This window comes from Eubalaena glacialis, chromosome 8, assembly GCF_028564815.1.
Source record: "Eubalaena glacialis isolate mEubGla1 chromosome 8, mEubGla1.1.hap2.+ XY, whole genome shotgun sequence".
NCBI classification, from domain to species: Eukaryota; Metazoa; Chordata; class Mammalia; order Artiodactyla; family Balaenidae; genus Eubalaena; species Eubalaena glacialis.
This window is the reverse complement of record NC_083723.1, coordinates 69,096,951-69,116,268: the sequence shown is the minus strand read 5'-3', so window position 1 is coordinate 69,116,268 and position 19,318 is coordinate 69,096,951. Positions and strand designations below refer to the sequence as shown.

Here is a 19,318-nt window from a genome sequence, read left to right as displayed (position 1 = left end):
TTCATTTCTCTAGGATAAATGTCCAGGAGTACAGTTTCTGGCTCATGTGATAGTTGCATGTTTAGGTTTTAAGGAAAATTCCAAACTGCTTCCCAGAGTAGCTGTATCATTTTACATTCCCACTAGCAATTTATGAGGGTTCAGTTTCTCCATATCCTCTCCAGTGTTTGCTACTGTCAGTATAATTTTTATTTTAGCTGTTTTAATGGGCATGTATTGGTATCTCATCATGGTTTTAATTTGCATTTCTGTAATGACTGATTGTATTAGTTTTCTATTGCTGCCCTAACAACTTACCACCACTTTAGCAGCTTAAAACAGCACAAGTTTATTGTTTTATAGTTCTGTAGGTCAGAAGCCTGACACAGGTCCCATGAGGCTAAAATCGTGGTGTAGGCAGGGCTTCATTCCTTTTTGGAAGATTTATTTCCTTGACTTTTCTAGCTTCTAGAGGCCACCAGAGGCTCCTTGGCCCTCCTTCCATCTTCAAAGCCAGCAATATCACATATCTTTGACCCTTCTGTTGTTGTGTATCTCTGACCATAGCCAGAAAAGATTTTCACCTTTTAAGGACTCATATGATAAAACTGGGCCTACCTGGATAACCCAGGATAATCTCCCTATCTCAAGGTCCTTAACTTTTTTTTTTTTTGACATGGACCATTTTTAAAGTCTTTATTGAGTTTGTTACAATGTTGCTTCTGTTTTATGCTTTGGTTTTTTTGGCCCCGAGGCATGTGGGATCTTACCTCCCCCACCAGGGATTGGACCCGAACCCCGTTCACTGGAAGGCAAAGTCTTAACCACTGGACTGCCAGGGCAGTCCCAAGGTCCTTAACTTTAATCACATCTGCAAAGTCCCTTCCACCAAGTAAGATCATATATTCACAGGTTCCAGAAATTAGAAGGTGGACACCATTTGGAGGCCATTATTCTGCCTACTACATTAATGGTATTGAAAATTTTTAAGTGTACGTATTTTCTATTCCCTTTGGTAAAGTGTATGTTCAAATCTTTTACCCATTTCTAATTGGATTGTTTGCTTTACTGTTGAGGTTAAAATACTCTTTACATGTTCTGGATATGAATGTTTCATTGAATATATGATTTGCAAATATTTTCTCCCAGTTTTTGTTTTGTGTTTTTATCTTCTTAATAGGGTATTTTGCAGAGCAAGCATTTCAAATTTTGATGAGCTCCAATTCAGTGATTATTTCTTTTATGAATCATGCCTTTGGAGTCATATCTAAAAACTCTTTACCCAACTCTAGGTCACAAAGATTTTCTTCATGTTTTCTTCTAAAAGTTTTATAGTATTACATTTTACATTTAAATCTGTGATATATTTGTCCAGAAGCAACTAATATTTTCATCTTTCTGCATAATCAGGACTTTCTGAGCAAAAATTACTAGCAACACAGGCTAAAGTTTAAGCATTTTATTCCCATAAATTTCCCTGTATCACTGCTTGAGCTACATACCACAGATATTTTTAATTGAAATTTTTATTGAGATAATTGTAGACTCACATGCAGTGGTAAGAGATAATACAGAGAGATCCCTCATACACTTTGCCCAGTTTCCCTCAATGGTAATTTGAAAAATTATAGTATAATGTCACAACTAGGATATTGACATTGATGAAACCCATTGATTTTATTCAGGTTTCCCCAGTTTTACTTGTACTCATTTGTATGTGTGTGTGTATTAAGTACTATACAATTTTATCACCTTTGTAGGTTCATGTATCCTCTACCACTGAGCAGTTCCATTACCACCACAAGGGTCCCTTACGTTGCCCTTTTACAGCCATACCTCTCCCCTTCTCATCCTTCCTTTCCCCACCTCCTCACAACCACTAGTCTGTCTTCATTTTCTAAAATTTTGCAATTTCAAAAATGTCACATAAGTGGAATCATACAGTATGCAATTTTGGGGGATTGGCTTTTTAGCCTAATTCCCTGGAGATTCATCCAAATTGTTGTATATATCAATAGTTCATTTTAAATTAATTGCTGAGTAGTTTTCCATGGTGAGTGTAACTGTAACAGTGTAAAAGTTTGTTAAACCATTCACCTGTTGAAGAACAACTGGATTGATTCCAGTTTTTGATTATAACAAAAAAGCTTCCATGAACACTCATCTATAGGTCTTTGTGTGAGCATAAGTTTTCATTTCTCTAAGATAAATGCCCAGGAATGCAATTGCTGGGTCATGTGATAGTTGCATGTTTAGTTTTTTGAGAAACTGCCAAACTGCTTCTTGAAGTAGCTGTATTATTTTACATCCCTACCAGAAATGTATGAAAAAATCCAGTTTCTCCAGATCCTCGCCAGAATATGGTGTTGTCATTATTATTATTATTATTTTTATTTTAGCCATTCTGGTAAATATGTAGTGATAGATATCTCATTGTGGTTTTCTACAGTTCTGATGTGCTGTATTTTCATTTTAATTCAGTTGATTTAAAAAGTTTTTCCTTGGGACTACTTATTTGACACATGGATTATTTAGAAGTAGATTGTTTGATTTCTAAGTGTTTAGTGATTTTTTTCTTTTCTTTCTGTTATTGAATTCTAGTTTGACTCCATTATGATCAGAGAACATACTTTATATGATCTCAATTCTTTTAATTTCTTAAGGTTCATTTTATGATCTAAGAAATAGTCTTTTGTGAATGTCCCAAGCACACTTAGAAAGAATGTGTATTCTGCTGCTGTTGGGTAGAATGTTCTTATAATTATCAATTAGATTTCTTTGGCTGGGTATTGTTTAATTCTCTTAAATCCTTCCTAACATTTTTTTCTGCTATTTCTACTAACTTTTAACAAAGGGGTATTGAAGTCCCCAACTGTGACTATGGATTTCTCTATTTCTCCTTTCATTTCTGTAAGTTTTTGTTTCATGTACTTTGCAGCTCCCTTTTTCATGTGTTTTAGGCCATTTATACTTAAGGTAATTATTGATATTTCAGAATTCATGTCTGCCATTTATTATGTGCTTTGTTTATTCTTTATTTTTCATTCTTCTGATTTTTCCTTTCTTGTCTTTCTCTGTGTTGCTTGAGCATTTTTTATTTTCATATTCCATTTTGATTTATCTACAGTATTATCTCTTGAGTCTGTCTCTTCATTCAGTTTTTTTAAGTGGTTGTTCTAGGTGTTACAATAAGTATATACAGCTTATTGTAGTCTATTATTATCAGTATTTTACCACTTCAAGTGTAATGTGGATGCATCACCATCATTTAGGTCACTTTATTCTCCCTCTTTGTAATATAGTTGTCTTAAAATATTACTTCTACATACACTGAGAACCATATCAGACACTGTTATAACTGTTAAACATGATTTTTTTAAATTGCAAGGAAAAATAATCTATTGGACTTGCCCATATGTTTTATCCTTTAAGTTGTTCTTTCTTCATTTTTGATGTTCTTTGTTTCCTTCTGTTATCATTTTCTTTCAGTATGAAGAATTTCCTTTAGCTATTCTTTCATTCTGCTGGGGATAATTTCTCTTAATTTTTTTTTTTTTATCCTCAAATTCTTCTTACTCCTGAAGCATATTTTTACTGGATATATAATTCTGGGTTGACAATTCTTTTCTTTCAGCACTTGAAAAATTTTGTATCACTTCTTCTGACCTTCATGATTTTTAATGAGTAACCAGCTATTATTTGAATCATTGTTCCTCTGTAGGTAATGTGTTGATTTTTACCTAACTGCTTTCAAAAGTTTTTCTCTTGTCTGTGACTGTGATGTATTTAGGTATAGATTTTGGAGAGTTTATTCTGTTTGTGGTTTGCTCAGCTTCCTGAATCTGTAGGTTTATATCTTTCATCAAATTTGTGAAGTTTTTAGCCATTATTTCTTTGAATTGTTTTCAATACTGCATTTTTTTTTTTTCTTTCTTTCTGGGACTTTGATAACATGAATCTAAGATCTCTTGTTATTATCCTATAGGTCCCTAGGGCTCAGTTTATTCAAAAAACATTTTCTCTATGTATTTTTGATTAATTAATTTCTGTTAAACTATCTTAAAGTTCACTGATTCTTACCTTGTATCTCCATTCTGTTATTGAGCCTGTCCAGCGAGGTTTTTATTTAGATTATTGTATTTTTCAGTTCTAGAATTTCCACTTAATTTTTCTTTACATCTTCTATTTCTTTGCAATATTTTCTATTTTTTAAAATTTGTTTCAAAATTGTTCACAATTGCTTGTTGAAGCATTTTAGACAGCTTTTTGCAAATCCTGCTCAGACAATTCCAACATCTGTGTTATGTAGATGTTGTCATCTATTGATTGTCTTTTCTCATTTGGTTTAGACTTTCCTGGTTCTTGGTATGACAATTGTGTACTGTACCCTGGACATTTTGAGTATTGTGTTATGAGACTTTGGTTCCTATTAAGTCATCTTCTTTAGCAACCTGTTTAGGTTCAGAATGCATATCCTGTTACTCTTTTGGTGTACTATAGTTCAAATATCAGTTTAGTTTATCAAGACTCTGCCATGCTATTCTGATCTGCTTTGCTTCGGTTACCCAGATGACTGTACTGCATCCCAGAGTCTGTCAGCACTGTCTGGGTATATGGAAGGGTACCACCTCTTTGTTTCATGGCAAGTTTGGAAGACAAGATTTCACCCTCTGACTCATGTGGCGAGGGTCATCTCCTTGTTACTACAATGGGAAAAGTGGAAAACAGAGCTCTGCCCCCTTAGTCTGCCACTGCAGTGCCCAGTGTGGTAGGGGAGAGGAGTGGTGCTTTTCCTAATGTTCACCCCCCCAGAGCAGGCAGGTATGGTTAAGGAGTTTGTGTCTTGTTGGATCACCTTTTCCTGGTCCTCTGGCTAGAGAAAGCAGACTTTTCTTGGGGCTGTTTTCTGTCTGTGACTGTTGATGTTTCTAGGTTCTCTAGTATTCAGGCTGAGGTATTTATGAGGCAAGAAAAAACTCAGGGAATTTACTGCCAGGTTGTTCCTCAAGTTCCAAGGTCCCTAGCCATTCCACTTTATTTTCTCCTCCCTTTAGAGTCTTCTATAAGTGTCTTACATTTTTTTGTCCAAGATTTTTGTTGTTGTTGTTGCTGTGATTAGTGGGAGAAATAAAATGGAATGTGTTTACCCCATTTTGTCTGGAACCAGCAGTCTCCAGAGCAGCACCCTTTGGTTTTTTTCCTCATATTTAATTCCATTTTTAAAATTTTTCTAGGATTCCCCCAAAGTTACCCATTTATGTTTTCCTCTGTGGTAATGGATTTTAAAATCACACATCTTTTCTGTTATTTCTAGTTAATCACTATGGAAGAGAGAGCTTCCACATGGGATCAGTTTGTCCTCTAGAACCAGAGTATAAAGAACATTTGTTTCTGTGAATTTATTTTATGTAAAGGGCTTATAAAATATAAAATTTAAATTATTTAAAACTCTCTTAACAAATCCTGCTTATTGAGAATAACAAAATTACATGCAAAGAAATACTAATTTCAGCAAAAATATATGCATCAATTAATAAAGCATTTGAATGATTAAAACTGGGATTTTTTTCTAGTTTTATATATATAAAGAAATACCACAGAGACAAAGTGAGCTATTGGATTGAGCTGCTTTTGAGAAATCAGACAGCTATTGATTGGGGAATCGTTGCTATGGTTGACTCCATGGCAACAGTTGAGATGAAAGGTGAATACGAAGGGGCAAGAGAAAGAACCTAGGTGAGAATCCCAAGTAAAACCCAGAGGAAAGGAAAGAAGAAGGGTCTCAGGGGGACTTCTAAAAAGATTTGTCAGAGGTTTAAGAGGAAGACTGGAGGATCGGTGAGCTCTATATAACTACTGAGATAGAAAAAAAAAATAGTACCATTTTGAAAAGAACCATGGATTGATACTTGTCTTCAACTTAATCATCCATTATAATAATTACTATTACTTACAATTTTACCACAGAAATTAACATGGACTATTTGAGAAACAAAGGTAAACTATGACCGTTGTGGGCATGTAAGGATATTAATTAAAGTGGAAAGATGCCCTATTGCATTAAAGAGCTTATACAAATTATTTTATCTGATTAGTGTGAGTTTAAGACAGATGGATAAAAGTTTTGTAGCTTAGTTAAAAAAAAAAAAAATTGACAGGTTTCAACATACTTGTAAGAATGTTTTATTTATTTACTTCTCCATAGCAGTTCAGTCCTTCACTATATAGTTGAGAGTATTAATTTAGAGGTTGTCTATTAAATCTTTTTTAGTAAATTAAAAGCTAACACGTAACCTATACCAGAAAATGAAGTTTAATTACTTTAAAAATTCTGAATTATATTATTGGAACATAAATGCATGTATATAACTTTTAAGTAATTACAATAACATTAGTAATGAATAGTAAAACATTACCAAAGATTCTGTTGGATCTAAGTTAATAAATGAATTAAAATGATAATTAGTAGCTTGTGAGCAAATGGTGCTTGAAAACAACAAATGCAAATAGTGCTTGAAAACAATGCCTTAAATATCTCCCATATTTTGTAATTATTAATTAGCAAACTACTCTTTTACAGATTGGATCAAGGAAAGCTTCAATGCAGCTAATGAAATTATCATAAATTTGAAATTAGTCTGGCCTGAATTATATTCTATTCTAAAGCTAAAAACTTGATTTACATTTTAAATTTTAAATGCTTTTCATTTTCTTTCTTCAAAACCTTTCCTCAAGTCTGACTATTTTGTTAATAGTCAACCTTTCTCTCCATGAGACACATCAGTAGTAAATTGAATGAAATCAGGATTCTTTTCAACTCTTTGAGAACTCATTTAAATGACTGGTACAGGAGTTCTGTGCACCAGCTTTGAAGACATTTTATGCTACCAGTCTTGACTTAAACTGATCTCAATTTACACAAACTAGGGAAAGGTAAGAAGTCATATATTTATTGTCAATGATAAGTTATTTTTTCCAATATTAAATTCTAACTTAAATCCTATAAAGGACATCTAACAAAATCTTTAGTTTACTTGAAGGCTGGATGTGTGTTACCTTTAAAATATTACTATATTCTACGTTTTCTGTTACAGTAAAAAAATTAAACAGTCCCTGAGAAGAATAAGAAAAATAGTAATATGTATGTGTCAATTATATATCAATAAAGCTGGGGAAAAATGCTAATGTTAAAATACGTGAAACTATAGTACTTCATTCTTTTCTGTTCCATTTCAAATATTATTTCATACCTAGTATTCCTACATACAAAATCATTATTATTATAGACATATTTTATTCTGGCCATACCCAGGTCACAGCCAGGCACAACTGGGATGGACTCCTGGAGTCCCTGGCCTAAGTGCTTGATCCTGTGCTAGATACTGAGATGTCAACAATCAATATGATCCTATCAGTCCAGTTATGGAAAACAGATATGTGAAAACATAATTTTTATGGAATCCAAAAAGCAACAATGAAGTATGTTCAAAATACTATGGTAGTGCAAAGGAAGAATTTGTAAGCCTGAAGGAGTCACAGAAGACCTTCCAGATCCCCTGCCTTGTCTGCCTTCAAAGAAGTATCAACTGAGGGCAATTCTTCATGATTAGAATAATGCAGTTTAATTATAACAATGAGCTGCCGTTTATTGAACTTTTATGTACTAGGCCCTATCCTATGCCAAGTAATTAATGTGCCCTGCTTTTGATATAATTCATACAACAATCTCATGTCATAGGTATTTTTATCATCCCCATTTCATTGATAAGGAATCTGAAGTTTGGAGAGGTGAAATAGCCAGTCAAGGCCACAGAGTTCTTCTAAGATGTGGGGATGGCATGGTGGGGACCTGGGTCCAACAGGTAATGGCACATAGCAGGGGCCTCATTTAATATGTCAGAGTGTGAATGGTAACTGATCTCTGTATGGGGATTTGTTACATTATGACCAGGTTCAGGGGCGTGGATTACTAAAGGGTGTCTTTAGGAAACTAAGGAAGATAAAAGAAATAAAATTCAGTCCTGAGGATAACATCCTAGAGCAATGGCTTTTGTGCAACAGTATAGCTTACTGCTACCCCATGTGTGTCTGGATTCAAATCCTGCCTCCATCAATATGGCTTGTGTGACCTTAAGAAAGTTATTTATCCTCTTAACCCTTACTCCTCTTCATTAAAAATACATGAATTATTCTGTGTTAAAACTCAATAGTAACCGCTTAATAAACGTTAAAATTCTTATTATTGACCTCAGAGAGTGGGGTAGGATGAATTGGGGGATGGAGGTCACAAACCCTCAGAAATACTGTGTAAAATTATGTGTGGGTACATAGAATTATAGAGAGGATGGGAACCTATATCTACACACAAGTGTGCAAAAACATCACATTATGCAATAAACTTTAAATCAAGTTAAACTTGACCTCAGGCCCCCATTCTGCCTTGGATGGCAGGAAATCCGAGCTCGGTCATTACTGATACTCTCCCAGCCCCATCCTTGGGCAATACAAAGCTTCCCGAACTTTCCGGGAGGCCTCCCATGAATGGATTGGCAGGTTGTGCTCTGTACAACCTCAGGGGGACAATTCACATTTCAAGAGGCTTGACCACATTCCTGAAACAGGAGGGAGGAAAAAACAGAGCATGAAACAACCCACCAATTAACATTTCAATAAATTATCCAGCCACATGCTTTTTTTTTTTTTTTTTTGAGGGAAGAAGAAAGTCCATACCTTTCATTAGATTCTCAAAGCAAAGAGGGAGTCTGATTTGATCCAGTAAAAGAGATGGGTGTCAAACCTCTGTGCTCCACAAAGCAGGAAAACATCACATTTGCATTGATTATAGACCCTTTTCATAGTGCTGACACATCTATGAGCTTTGAGTGGCCTCATTATTTTTTTATTAAATTGGGTCAGGGTGGGGGCCCCCCATTCAACCTAAATGCAGATGGGGTCATTGTGACTGAACCGCAATATACACAATAGGTAATAAATTCTGGGAAATGAAATCTGTCATCAGACCACTCTTTCACACAACAGAAAACAAGATGGGGTATAACATTGGGACTTGAGGCAAAAAAGTCTCCAAGATAAAGAGCCAGAACTGCATTCATTGAGTTATAAAGCATTTGGGGAGGCCTCTTCTTTGGACAGAACAGGAAAGGGCCAGTATTGATTGAGTAAAAAGTATGTAAAACTACTGAACAGAAGACCATGTACGTAATGGAGGGAGCTTGTGGAATACACAATGATTTTGCAGATAAATGTGGACACCTGAATAGCTGCTTCATTATCAGCCTCATCTTCAAATACAGGGGGAGAGAAAGTGCTTTCTGAGGAGTAGTAGAAAAAACACTCAGGTTAATGAAGAAAGCCTATACTAAAAGTCATATCTGTCATTTTAAGTGCTCATTACAATGGTTATTTTTACCAGCATTTAATTTTTATAAAATTCAATTCATCAGACCTAGATCCATGATTAATCACCTAAGTATGACTAGACAAAAATGGGTACTAATAAACAGTAAGAGAATGTCTAAGTCCCATTTTTAGCATTGTTCTTGCACTAAGTAGTGTCCACTTCTTACATCCCATTGCCTTTGGAAGAATCTGCAAGTCCCTATTTCATGACAGTTCAGTTTAGTCTTTTGTCACATTGATTTCAGAGTTCTTTAATAATTAAAAAAATCAATGCTTTCAGAGTTCTGACATGTCATACAATCGTAATTTACATTTTTTTATCATCACAAAAAAATCATTCATCCATACAGATAGCTGAAGATTCTTCACTAATGTGCATGGTGTAATACAAAGTACATGAAATTTGAGTTAGATTCAAATTATATACCGTTTCTTCATTTGTTAAGTGGGATTACAGTACCTACCTTATAGTACCACAGGTAATATAAGTAAAATGTCAAACACAGTGTCAAGATATGGTCAGTATTGAATAAATAGTTTTCTTACTTCAAAGTAAAAGTACTAGACAACTGATAATGAAGACTATTTTATCTTGTGAGTTCTAGAACTGTGGAATTTTTGATCTGGAAAGGCCCCGAATACGAACTTTTATTTTACAGATGAGGAAACTGAAGACCCGAGGAGGTGAAAAGACTTGTTTAAGGTGAAATATCTAGCTTTCTCATTAAGTAACTGTTTGCTGAATGAAGGAATAACATTACATCATCATCAGAAACCAATTTCCTGTGTGTCAAGTAATGATCTATCTCTTACGAGCATGGCCTATGACCACGTGTGACAATGTGAAATGTAAAATATGAAAAAGATTGATAAGATTTGTATGTATCTTCTTCTTAAATATATTTTTCATTGAAATTATTGAAATCTATGTATTAATTGCACTTCACACTTAACTAATTTAACTTGTCTATTTAGGTTAAAAATGGCATTGATTTATTGTTCTAATCAATTACCTACTTATACTTTTATAATTATTATATATTACATATTTTTTAAAAAAACTAAGTCACATGTGGCATATTATGACAAACAGTAGGCCATTTAATTGCTGGTTCATTGTCCAGTCATAAAAAATAGAATTGTTGGAAATAAATTCATTAGTATAAAATACAGTTAATTTGGCATATTTCTGATGTTCAGAAGTTAGTAAATTTTATTTTCTACTCTATCAGTCTTATCAGATTTATATACAAAAAATACAAAATGGTAGATTTCCGTATAAAAGAAGAAGGCATTATGATGTATGAATTTTAAAATAGTGGTTTCCTAGAAATTGCACTGAGGCAGTCCTGCCTTCCTGGGGTTATTCAGCAGCACTTCAGCTTATATAATTACCACACTAGCCTGTCTTACAGAGCCCACAAGGCACCCAGGTTGGTCACCATGGCAACAGATTCTGAATCAGAGTAGCCCATCCTAATACAGTGCACAGAGTTTCTTCTTGGAAAAAGTTTTTGGTTTTTGTTTTTAATTTTAAACACATTCCCCCAAATTACAGGTATACAATTTCTGAATTTTTGTTCTAGTTTCGTTATAAGTGTAATCTGACCATTAAATGTCTGGGCACACAGTTTCTTGAAAAGCGAAGGAAATATAATGCAAATATTTAAATACAGATCGCTTTTTCATTCTGGGCACCATTTTGAAAAGAAGAAGATAACATTTCAGAATAAAAAACACCTGAAGAAATAGCTATGGGAGGAAATCGACTCTCTTTGATCTTTATGTTGCAGTAAAAGCTCTTTTATGCTTATTTTTAAGACTCTTAAAATGCATAGATCTAAGCAAATAAAATACTGTTTTTCCATTAAAATTTTTAAAAAATGAACAAACACATGTAGCAAGGGCCACATTTATAAACCTTGTGCAATAAAATTCTCTTTTTATCTATCAAGCAGAGAGTACACAGATTTGCTCAAGATTCCCTGTCTACCCCTGCGCCGCCAGGAGGACAGTAAAGCCTTGCAGAGGCTGCATCGGCAGCTACTTTCTCATTTCTTGTTTGCTGTGTGGACAGACATTGCAGCTGTGGTGACTGACGGTAAGAAGAAAGGCTGATGATAATTTTCGCACTTCCCCATCCATTAATTCATTTGAAACTAAAGGTAGGGTTTTCTTCCCTCTCCACCCCCCCAATTAGGAAAGATATTTATGTTTTATTTAAAATTCCTTTCTAATCTATCACCAAACAAGAGAAAGAAATTCACACGTAACTCATAGTATATGACCCTGTTTACAAAGTAAGCTCAACCTTTTGTTTGTTTTCTTCTAGAGCTTTAAAGTCAACTCCTATTTTATGCCATATTTCCATTTTCAGCCATCATTGATACCAGAGTGACTTGGTTCTTGATGACCTCTTTGAAATGTCTCCTTTTTTCCTTTCCCCTGTGACTCCATTCTTACTGTGTTTTCTGAAGTATCTATCCTGCCCGAATGCCAGCAGCCCTGTGACTTAGGGAAGAAGATACATTTAATCCATTCTACAGAAAAACAGATGCTCCCTTCAACGAACATGGCTGGCCTCACCGAAAACAGGGCTGGAGTTTGAGTCTTTTTTTTTTTTTTTTTATAAATTTATTTATTTATTTATTTTTGGCTGCGTTGGGTCTCCGTTTCTGTGCGAGGGCTTTCTTCAGTTGCGGCGAGCGGGGGCCACTCTTCATCGCGGTGCGCGGGCCTCTCACTGTCATGGCCTCTCCCGTTGCGGAGCACAGGCTCCAGATGCGCAGGCTCAGTAGTTGTGGCTCACGGGCTTAGTTGCTCCGCGACATGTGGGATCCTCCCAGACCAGGGCTCGAACCCGTGTCCCCTGCACTGGCAGGCAGACTCTCAACCACTGCGCCGCCAGGGAAACCCTTGAGTCAGTTTTGATCCCCAGAGCTCCTGCTTCAGGGCCCATGTTATTTTCCCTTCTCTTTCCTGTGGGCTTCCTCATTTGCAAAACAATGTGGATTCCAGTTCCTGCCTTTCTAACTACTGGAAAGAGGAGGAAGGTCAGGAGTGGCCGTGTCAAGGACCCTTGGTACGCTGAGGAGGCCCCCTCTATTTCCACAGCCTCCGGTATACTTAAAAATGAAGACATGCCAAAGCAGGGTTGTACTGAACTTAAAATATTTACACTTAGCAATTACTTTTGTAGGAGGAACAGAGGCCCTCCAATGCTGTTAGTGTATCTCTGTGAACATATGTATCTAACCTCATTTGGAAATATAAACAAATGTCTGAATTTTTGGCCTGTAATGAATTTGAGGTCCTGGCGCAGTACCCTCTTGCCTCAGTGGAGGAATGCCCCAACCCCCAACATGAACTTCAGGAGTCCAGAGGACAGTGATGGTAGCAACAGAAGATTTCAATTGGGACAAAGGTGGCAGGTTAGTAACAGCTAATACCGTAGAGCATTTACTGTGTACCCAGGACAATTCTAAGTATTTTATGTGTGCTAACATATTTTGCTTTCTTAGACAGCTACTACTGTTATCCACATTTTTATACATGAAGAAACTGAGGCACAGAAAGATTAAATAACTTGCCCAAGTTTTCACAACTAGCAATGGTACGGAGTCTGTACTTTCAAGCACTGTGCTACTCGATCTCTTACTGAATACAAAGCAGAAACCACAAGGACCAGAGGGGGAGTGTGAGTGTCCTCAGACTCACAGCAAAGGGTGGTGTGTGGTGTGTGGTGGTGGGAGCATGACACAATATCACTAGTAAAACTAGGCGGGGCTCAGCAATGCGGTCCGTTTTGATTCTACCCCCATCTGATGGGGTGGTTGTCCCCAGGGCTGCAGGAGGTGGGGAAACAAGGTTGACCCCTGCACTCATATTCTCTCCCCATAGGCCATATGATGTGTTTAAACCCTAAGTGCCATTTTTCAATGACACCTGGAATCAGATCTAGCTTCATAGGCATGTGACTTGGGCAGTTGCCCAGGGCCCTGTGCTCTGAAAGATCCAGCACTTGTATTAATCCTCTATTGTCACATCTTGAAAGTCATAGTAATTTCTAAACAGGAGATCCCATATTTTCACTTTGCACTGGGCCTTGCAAATTATGTAGCCATTCCTGTGTGGAGTCCTGAGCAATCTGGAGAAGTTTGTAGCTCCAATTTTCCAGGAGAGACAAGGTTCTATTTCCTGTGATTCCTCTGGAACTGCAGTGCTATAAATCTGCAGTTGCTTGTTAGTGGATTTGCATTTTACTGCCATGTAGTGCTTGTCTTCACAGGGGAAAGCAGTCAGCTCTCACTAATAGGGGCTTTAAGGATGTTCTGCCTAGGTCCATGTGCATAGCCTTGAGCAAATAAGGCTCAGGACAGACTCCAGATTCAATCGCGGGGCTAACTACAAGAGAGCCTCTTTGCAGAATGATAAAACATTAGCACCTCAGCGAGATTTGCAGCCGGCCCCAAGCAGTGCTCCTGCAGCCTCACACAGGTCCAACTCTACAATTTCAGCTCAGGTCCTCCTGGGAATCTCTATTTCCCACCTCACAGTGTTTGTAGAATTTAGCCATGCTATAGTTAAGTCAAGATTTGCCAAAACTTGTAGAGAAAATTCAAACTGCCTCAGTACAGGGAAGCTAATCTGATAAATCCTCCATTTCCTCTCTCAATCCTCCCGCAGTCTGGCACTAGAATAAATGATTGCTCACCAGTGGCGAGTTTCCATGGAATCAGTCGCTCCTGAGGCCTTTTCTGAAGTGAAAGGCAGTGAGCTGATTCTCTGCACCAGGGCAGTAATGATACCAGTGAGCAGAAACTATGTGGCGGGGGGGAAAGCCAACTTCTCAGAGAAGACAAAAAGGGAATTTTGTGCCTGTATCTTTCAGAGGAGCCAGAACCCTCATATTCAAGGAGATATTGGGGAGGGGCTGAATTAATAGTGATGGCCAACATCTTCTAGCATTTACTATGCCCCAGATACCCTTGTAAGAGCTTTACATATGTCAACCCAGTTCATCCTCCCAACAAGCCAACGAGGTAGGTATTATGATGATCTCCATTTTAAAGGTGAAGGACCCGAGGCACAGAGAGGGTAAGCAGTTAAGTCAGGAGAGCAGCTGCGCGGCCTCGGCCTTAGGAGCTACAGGTTCATCCAGGACAATAACAGGCAGTGAGGAGTTCCTGGTGGGGCCGGCTGTGTGTGCAGCTGCTGAGTCTGCGTCCTGTTTGTCCTCACAATAAACCCCCATTAATGAGGGAAGCACGATTGGTCTCCATTGCTCTTGCAACCTGAAAGAGCCTATAGAATACAGATCCTATTGTGAATGCTTTTGTAATTTGGAGGTTTCTTCTTTTTTTTTTTTTTTTTTAATAAATGGAATAATCAGCCCCTTAATGTATCCATAGGGAATTCAGGAGAGGGATGAAGAAGCGGCTTCTGTTTTTGAGGCATTTGCAATCATTGTTGGAGGGACAGAGCCAACAGATGGGGAACAATAGTGAGAGACACAAGGGCTGGTGGAAGCGAAGGGTGTGGGAAATCAGAGAAGGGAAGGTGTTTACTCACTGACTATCAGGTTAGATGGGATGGGGGATAGAAAGAAGAAACTGGGTGGCTTTGGACACATTTCCGCTTTATACTTCACCTTCAGCAACTGTAAAATAAAGCCATAAATTATCTCAAAGACTCCTTCCAGGATTTTTCAATGAATCCTGACCTTTTCTGTAAAGCTGGCTTTTTATGTGTGGTATTTGCTAAAAGCAGAGGCACACCTATAACAGATAGGGCCCAGACTGTACATCATATGACCAGGTTGATACAGTTTCCTGACCTCACGTTAGCCCCCAAGAGCATACGTGTCCTGAACTGTAGCCCATTAGCTTTTCTTGGCTATTCAATTGAATGATTATCCCAGCCGTTGATATATATAAACGGCCATTTGTATTTTTCTCTGTTTTTTTGGCCAAAATATAAAAATAGGATATACATAGACTATAGCACTTAATAATATCTTATATGTTTTGATATTTTAAAGAGTTAAAATTTATCAAATGGGATAGTCAGTCATCTCACTCATTATCATTTAAATTTCTTTTCTTGGGTCTTTGTTTTTGTATTTTTCTTTCAACATTCTAAGTTACTGTAGCCCCCAATAGCTGGTTATGATCACTTAACATACAGTTTCAAATCAATGAGGTCTGTGATGGAAATAAAACAAATTCTAAAAACTCATTTTTATATTATATGGATACCATGTTTTCAACAGCAAATTTTTTTTAAAATTCAGAACAGGCATGTGGTTAAGATAAAAATTATCTGATGTTCCCAATCATTGAAATATAGAAACCATAATCAGGGAAGGGCTTAGGAGGTATTTTTGTGGTATGATCCTTAGGATGAAGTAGCTTTCTCTAACCTGGCAAATATTCTATAGAGCCCATAAACTAATTGTTCTTTAAGTGTGGTCCCCAGACCAGCAGCATTGGCACTGAACAAATTCTCAGGTCTCACCCAAACTTAATCAGAACTTTGAGAGTTGGGGCCCAGGAGTCTGCAATGTAACAAGCTTTCCAGATGATTATGAAGTACCTTAAAGTTTGAGAACCCTTATCATAATTCAGGCTGCCGATAGAATAGAATAAGTCATCAGTTATATTTAATGACTATCTTTTCTTACATAGTTCTCCCTATGCCCAGCTGGATACAGAATTTGGACGTAAAATTACAACCCAGAGTATTGGCATTCCTCAGTGATTCCCATTATTGGTGGGGTTTAACATGAACTGCTCTATTTGCATTCAAGGCCTCCTATAGTTATAGACCCAAATCAGCTGTCCAGTGTTATCTTCTATTTCTCCGGTTGAGATTCTTTTTATTTTAGTAAAATTGGATTACCATTCTCTCCCTATGCCCTCACTCCCTGCCATGAGGGATAGTTGACATAGGTTAAGACTGGGAAGGGCCTTCAGTGAGTGGAGATTTAGGGGAGAGCGCATTCCTAGGTGGTGCCACAGTGTAACCAAACACCTGATGTTTTTCGGTTTCTATCAAAATCCTATGTCAAATATCACTTCCTCTATGAAATCTTTCTTGAGCCTTCAATCAGAAGGTGTGAGCTCTTCCTTCCATGATACTCTCACAGTATATTCTATTCTGCCCTGTTGTGTAGTCTGTATTTCTCATTTCTTTGATTCTACTATAAGTTCTTGAGATCGGGGGCTGCATCCTCCTACTCATCCTGCTGCCACTCCTACCAGAGTGTCAGACACATAAATAATAACTCTGTCAATAGTTGTTGAATTGTGGTATGCGGTGGCAGGACTGCCAGGCAAGCCCAGAGAGTCATCTGACAGCTTCCGGCCAAGTCTGTTAGCTGTATGAGTTAGGTGTCTATTGCATGCCTGTCCCCAGATATTCCCTTGCAGGTAACTGACATTCATTCTTGTAAGATTTATAGAAAGTTCACAACCCGTGTTTCAAATACAAAATCCACCTAGGAAGGATCAAGAAATAGAAGAAAGATCTAGAGGACAAGCCTAGCTCTTTTACCCCCTGGCGCTATCAAGGGGCAGCCTAAGAGACACTAGAAAGGACTGGGGCTGGGAAACGGGAACAAATCTTTGATTTCACAGTCTTGCCTGGGGCCTTGACTGACAGTAGCTGCTGCTTTCACCTCCGTCTGTGGCTTCACGCCTTTTTAGAAGAGACTCAGGAAATCTCCTTCTCGTCTTAGAGGGAATATTTTCAGCCTAAGAGGAAAATTCTGAGCATGAGAAGCAAGCTTGCCTTGCTTTCCCACACCCAAAGACAGAGACTCATAAGACAATAACCGTCTGGAAAGAATCTAAAGACACACGGTACAAAACATATTTAGTTTATTATTTTAAGTGCTCTTCTTAATACCATCGCAGTGAAAACAAACAGTAGACCGACAACCGCCCTCCCCCTCCAAACAACGTTTAACTTATATTTATGTATTTGCTAGCCACTCACATCTTGAAATTCATTCTATAACATCATAGACCCATGGCAAATTCTGAACAGAGAAATTCATTGTAGGAAAATATGATCATAAAAGATATGGTTTAAGTGGATAAAACCCCCAAATTTTTAACCCATATTTGTGATTTAATCTGGATCAAGTTTTATCTGCATTGGCGTAGATTTTTTTTTTTTTCCAGGGGATACTGCAGTTGTTTTTCCAGGTTCATTTACCGAGGAACACTGCCATCATGTGGCCTGGTGTGTTAAAGACAGCACATAAATGACAACTCACAGCATGGCTTTAATTCTCTCTCCAGAAAAATGTTTGCAGCTTTTAAACGTGCTTTGTTGTTAGAAGCTATATTTGTGGATTTCTTTCTAAAAAAGCATTCTTAAATATCTGCCAAAGGATGAACTGTGTGTCAGCTTTTGAATCCCCTGAATACATAGCGACCACAACAGAATATCACCTATATAGAATAATAATTGAACACTGCTTGTTTTACAAATTTGTAAAGTTTTCATAAATTTATCCACTTTAAAGAGAGTAGGATAACTTTCTCGTGAGCACTAAAGTGGCTGCCTAGTTTTTCTTCACACTGCTAAGTCCATTCAGGGAGAGGAGGTATAAAACGAGAGCTGTAGGGAGGCAGCATCAAAAGCTAAAGTATGAAGCTTGACCCTGAGTCTGAGTCTCCACTTTGCCACTGATTAACTGTGGAATCTTGAGTAAGTCACACAAGCTATCTGGTCTCAGTACTTTTTTTCCTTAAGTAAGTAGGTTTGATACACTTAAGTCAAAACTGTTTTCTAGTTTAAAATTCTGTGATTCTACTTGACAAGTAAATAAGTTCTTGAAAAAGCAAGAATGCTGTTTTTCTTTAGGTAGATTATTTTCCTATGGTTTTCCTGTAACTGAAGCTTTGTCTGCATGACTCATCATGCAAAATTTTCTCTGTAAGAACCCAGAGATTATGTGTTATGCTCAGCAGTGCTCCAGCACAAACAGCTTTCATGCATTTTGTGGGCATTCACAGCTTAGTATCTCCACAAACATAAAATAAAGTTGAGGAATCTTTGCAATTGGTAAACAGCTTACTGGCTTCTGAGAGCTGTAGGTCTTAACGGACGTTCCAGAATGTTAGAAAAGACAAGTCAGAACAGTCTGATGTCTTTAACACCTGAAAGGGAAGGGCAGTTTTCTTCCCTCTTCCTTTGTAAATTTGTCAAAATTAAAAAGAGGATGCAAATGCTGCATATGTTCTGATGAGACAAAATTGTGGTAAATGATTCCCTCGAGCTGATTTTGTGAAGTGTGTAACAGGGTGAGGGATGGAAATACAAGCTGCGCTGGGCGTTTGAACCATGCTGGAAGGGCATGTAAATGCAGGCCAGTTGCTAGGAGACCTGGAGCACAGAGTCAGTGCCCCCCTGTGTGCGCAGTGATGTTTTATCTCAAGAAACCTTGTCTTTCACAGTCAACGATGACATTAAAAGTAGTCTGTCAAAATTCAGGTGGACCAGAGCTTGGTTATTGCTTGTGTCAATCCAGCCATTCTGTCACCCACCACTCATTAAGGGAGCAAATGAAAGAGAACAATGTAACATGGTGCCAGCGACCAAGAAGCTCTAGAAAAGCTCAGAGTGATGCACTGCAAATTCAGTCTAAATACTCTCACATGGAAGACAGCTGGTTTGTTCGCTGATATTAATTCCAAGTGTGTAGTAGTGGCTAAAGAATGGCTTCAGCATTCCAAAGAGAAGGATGCCAGGCCACAAATAGAGTTCTAAGCGAAGATGTGCTTGAGAAGGATTTTGAGCCCTATTGCTTACAAAGTAATCATTTCAGTCATTTGTGGGATTTTTAAAAACAGATTTTATGCTAAACACACGCTTCCAGTTTGTAATTCCACCAAGAACTTTAGAATTG

The 19,318-nt window shown here is 37.5% G+C and overlaps 1 protein-coding gene across 2 annotated transcripts in view; it reads left to right on the top strand.

The window, feature by feature from the left end:
- The window catches only part of ASB4 (ankyrin repeat and SOCS box containing 4), a 117,323-nt gene that overhangs the window by 26,591 nt on the left and 71,414 nt on the right, over positions 1-19,318 (top strand). For both annotated transcript variants that reach the window (XM_061197773.1, XM_061197772.1), the window contains 2 exons: positions 10,059-10,102; positions 11,358-11,500. In XM_061197773.1, the coding sequence (XP_061053756.1) occupies positions 10,059-10,102; positions 11,358-11,500 (187 nt within the window). The remainder of the gene's footprint in view (positions 1-10,058; positions 10,103-11,357; positions 11,501-19,318) is intronic.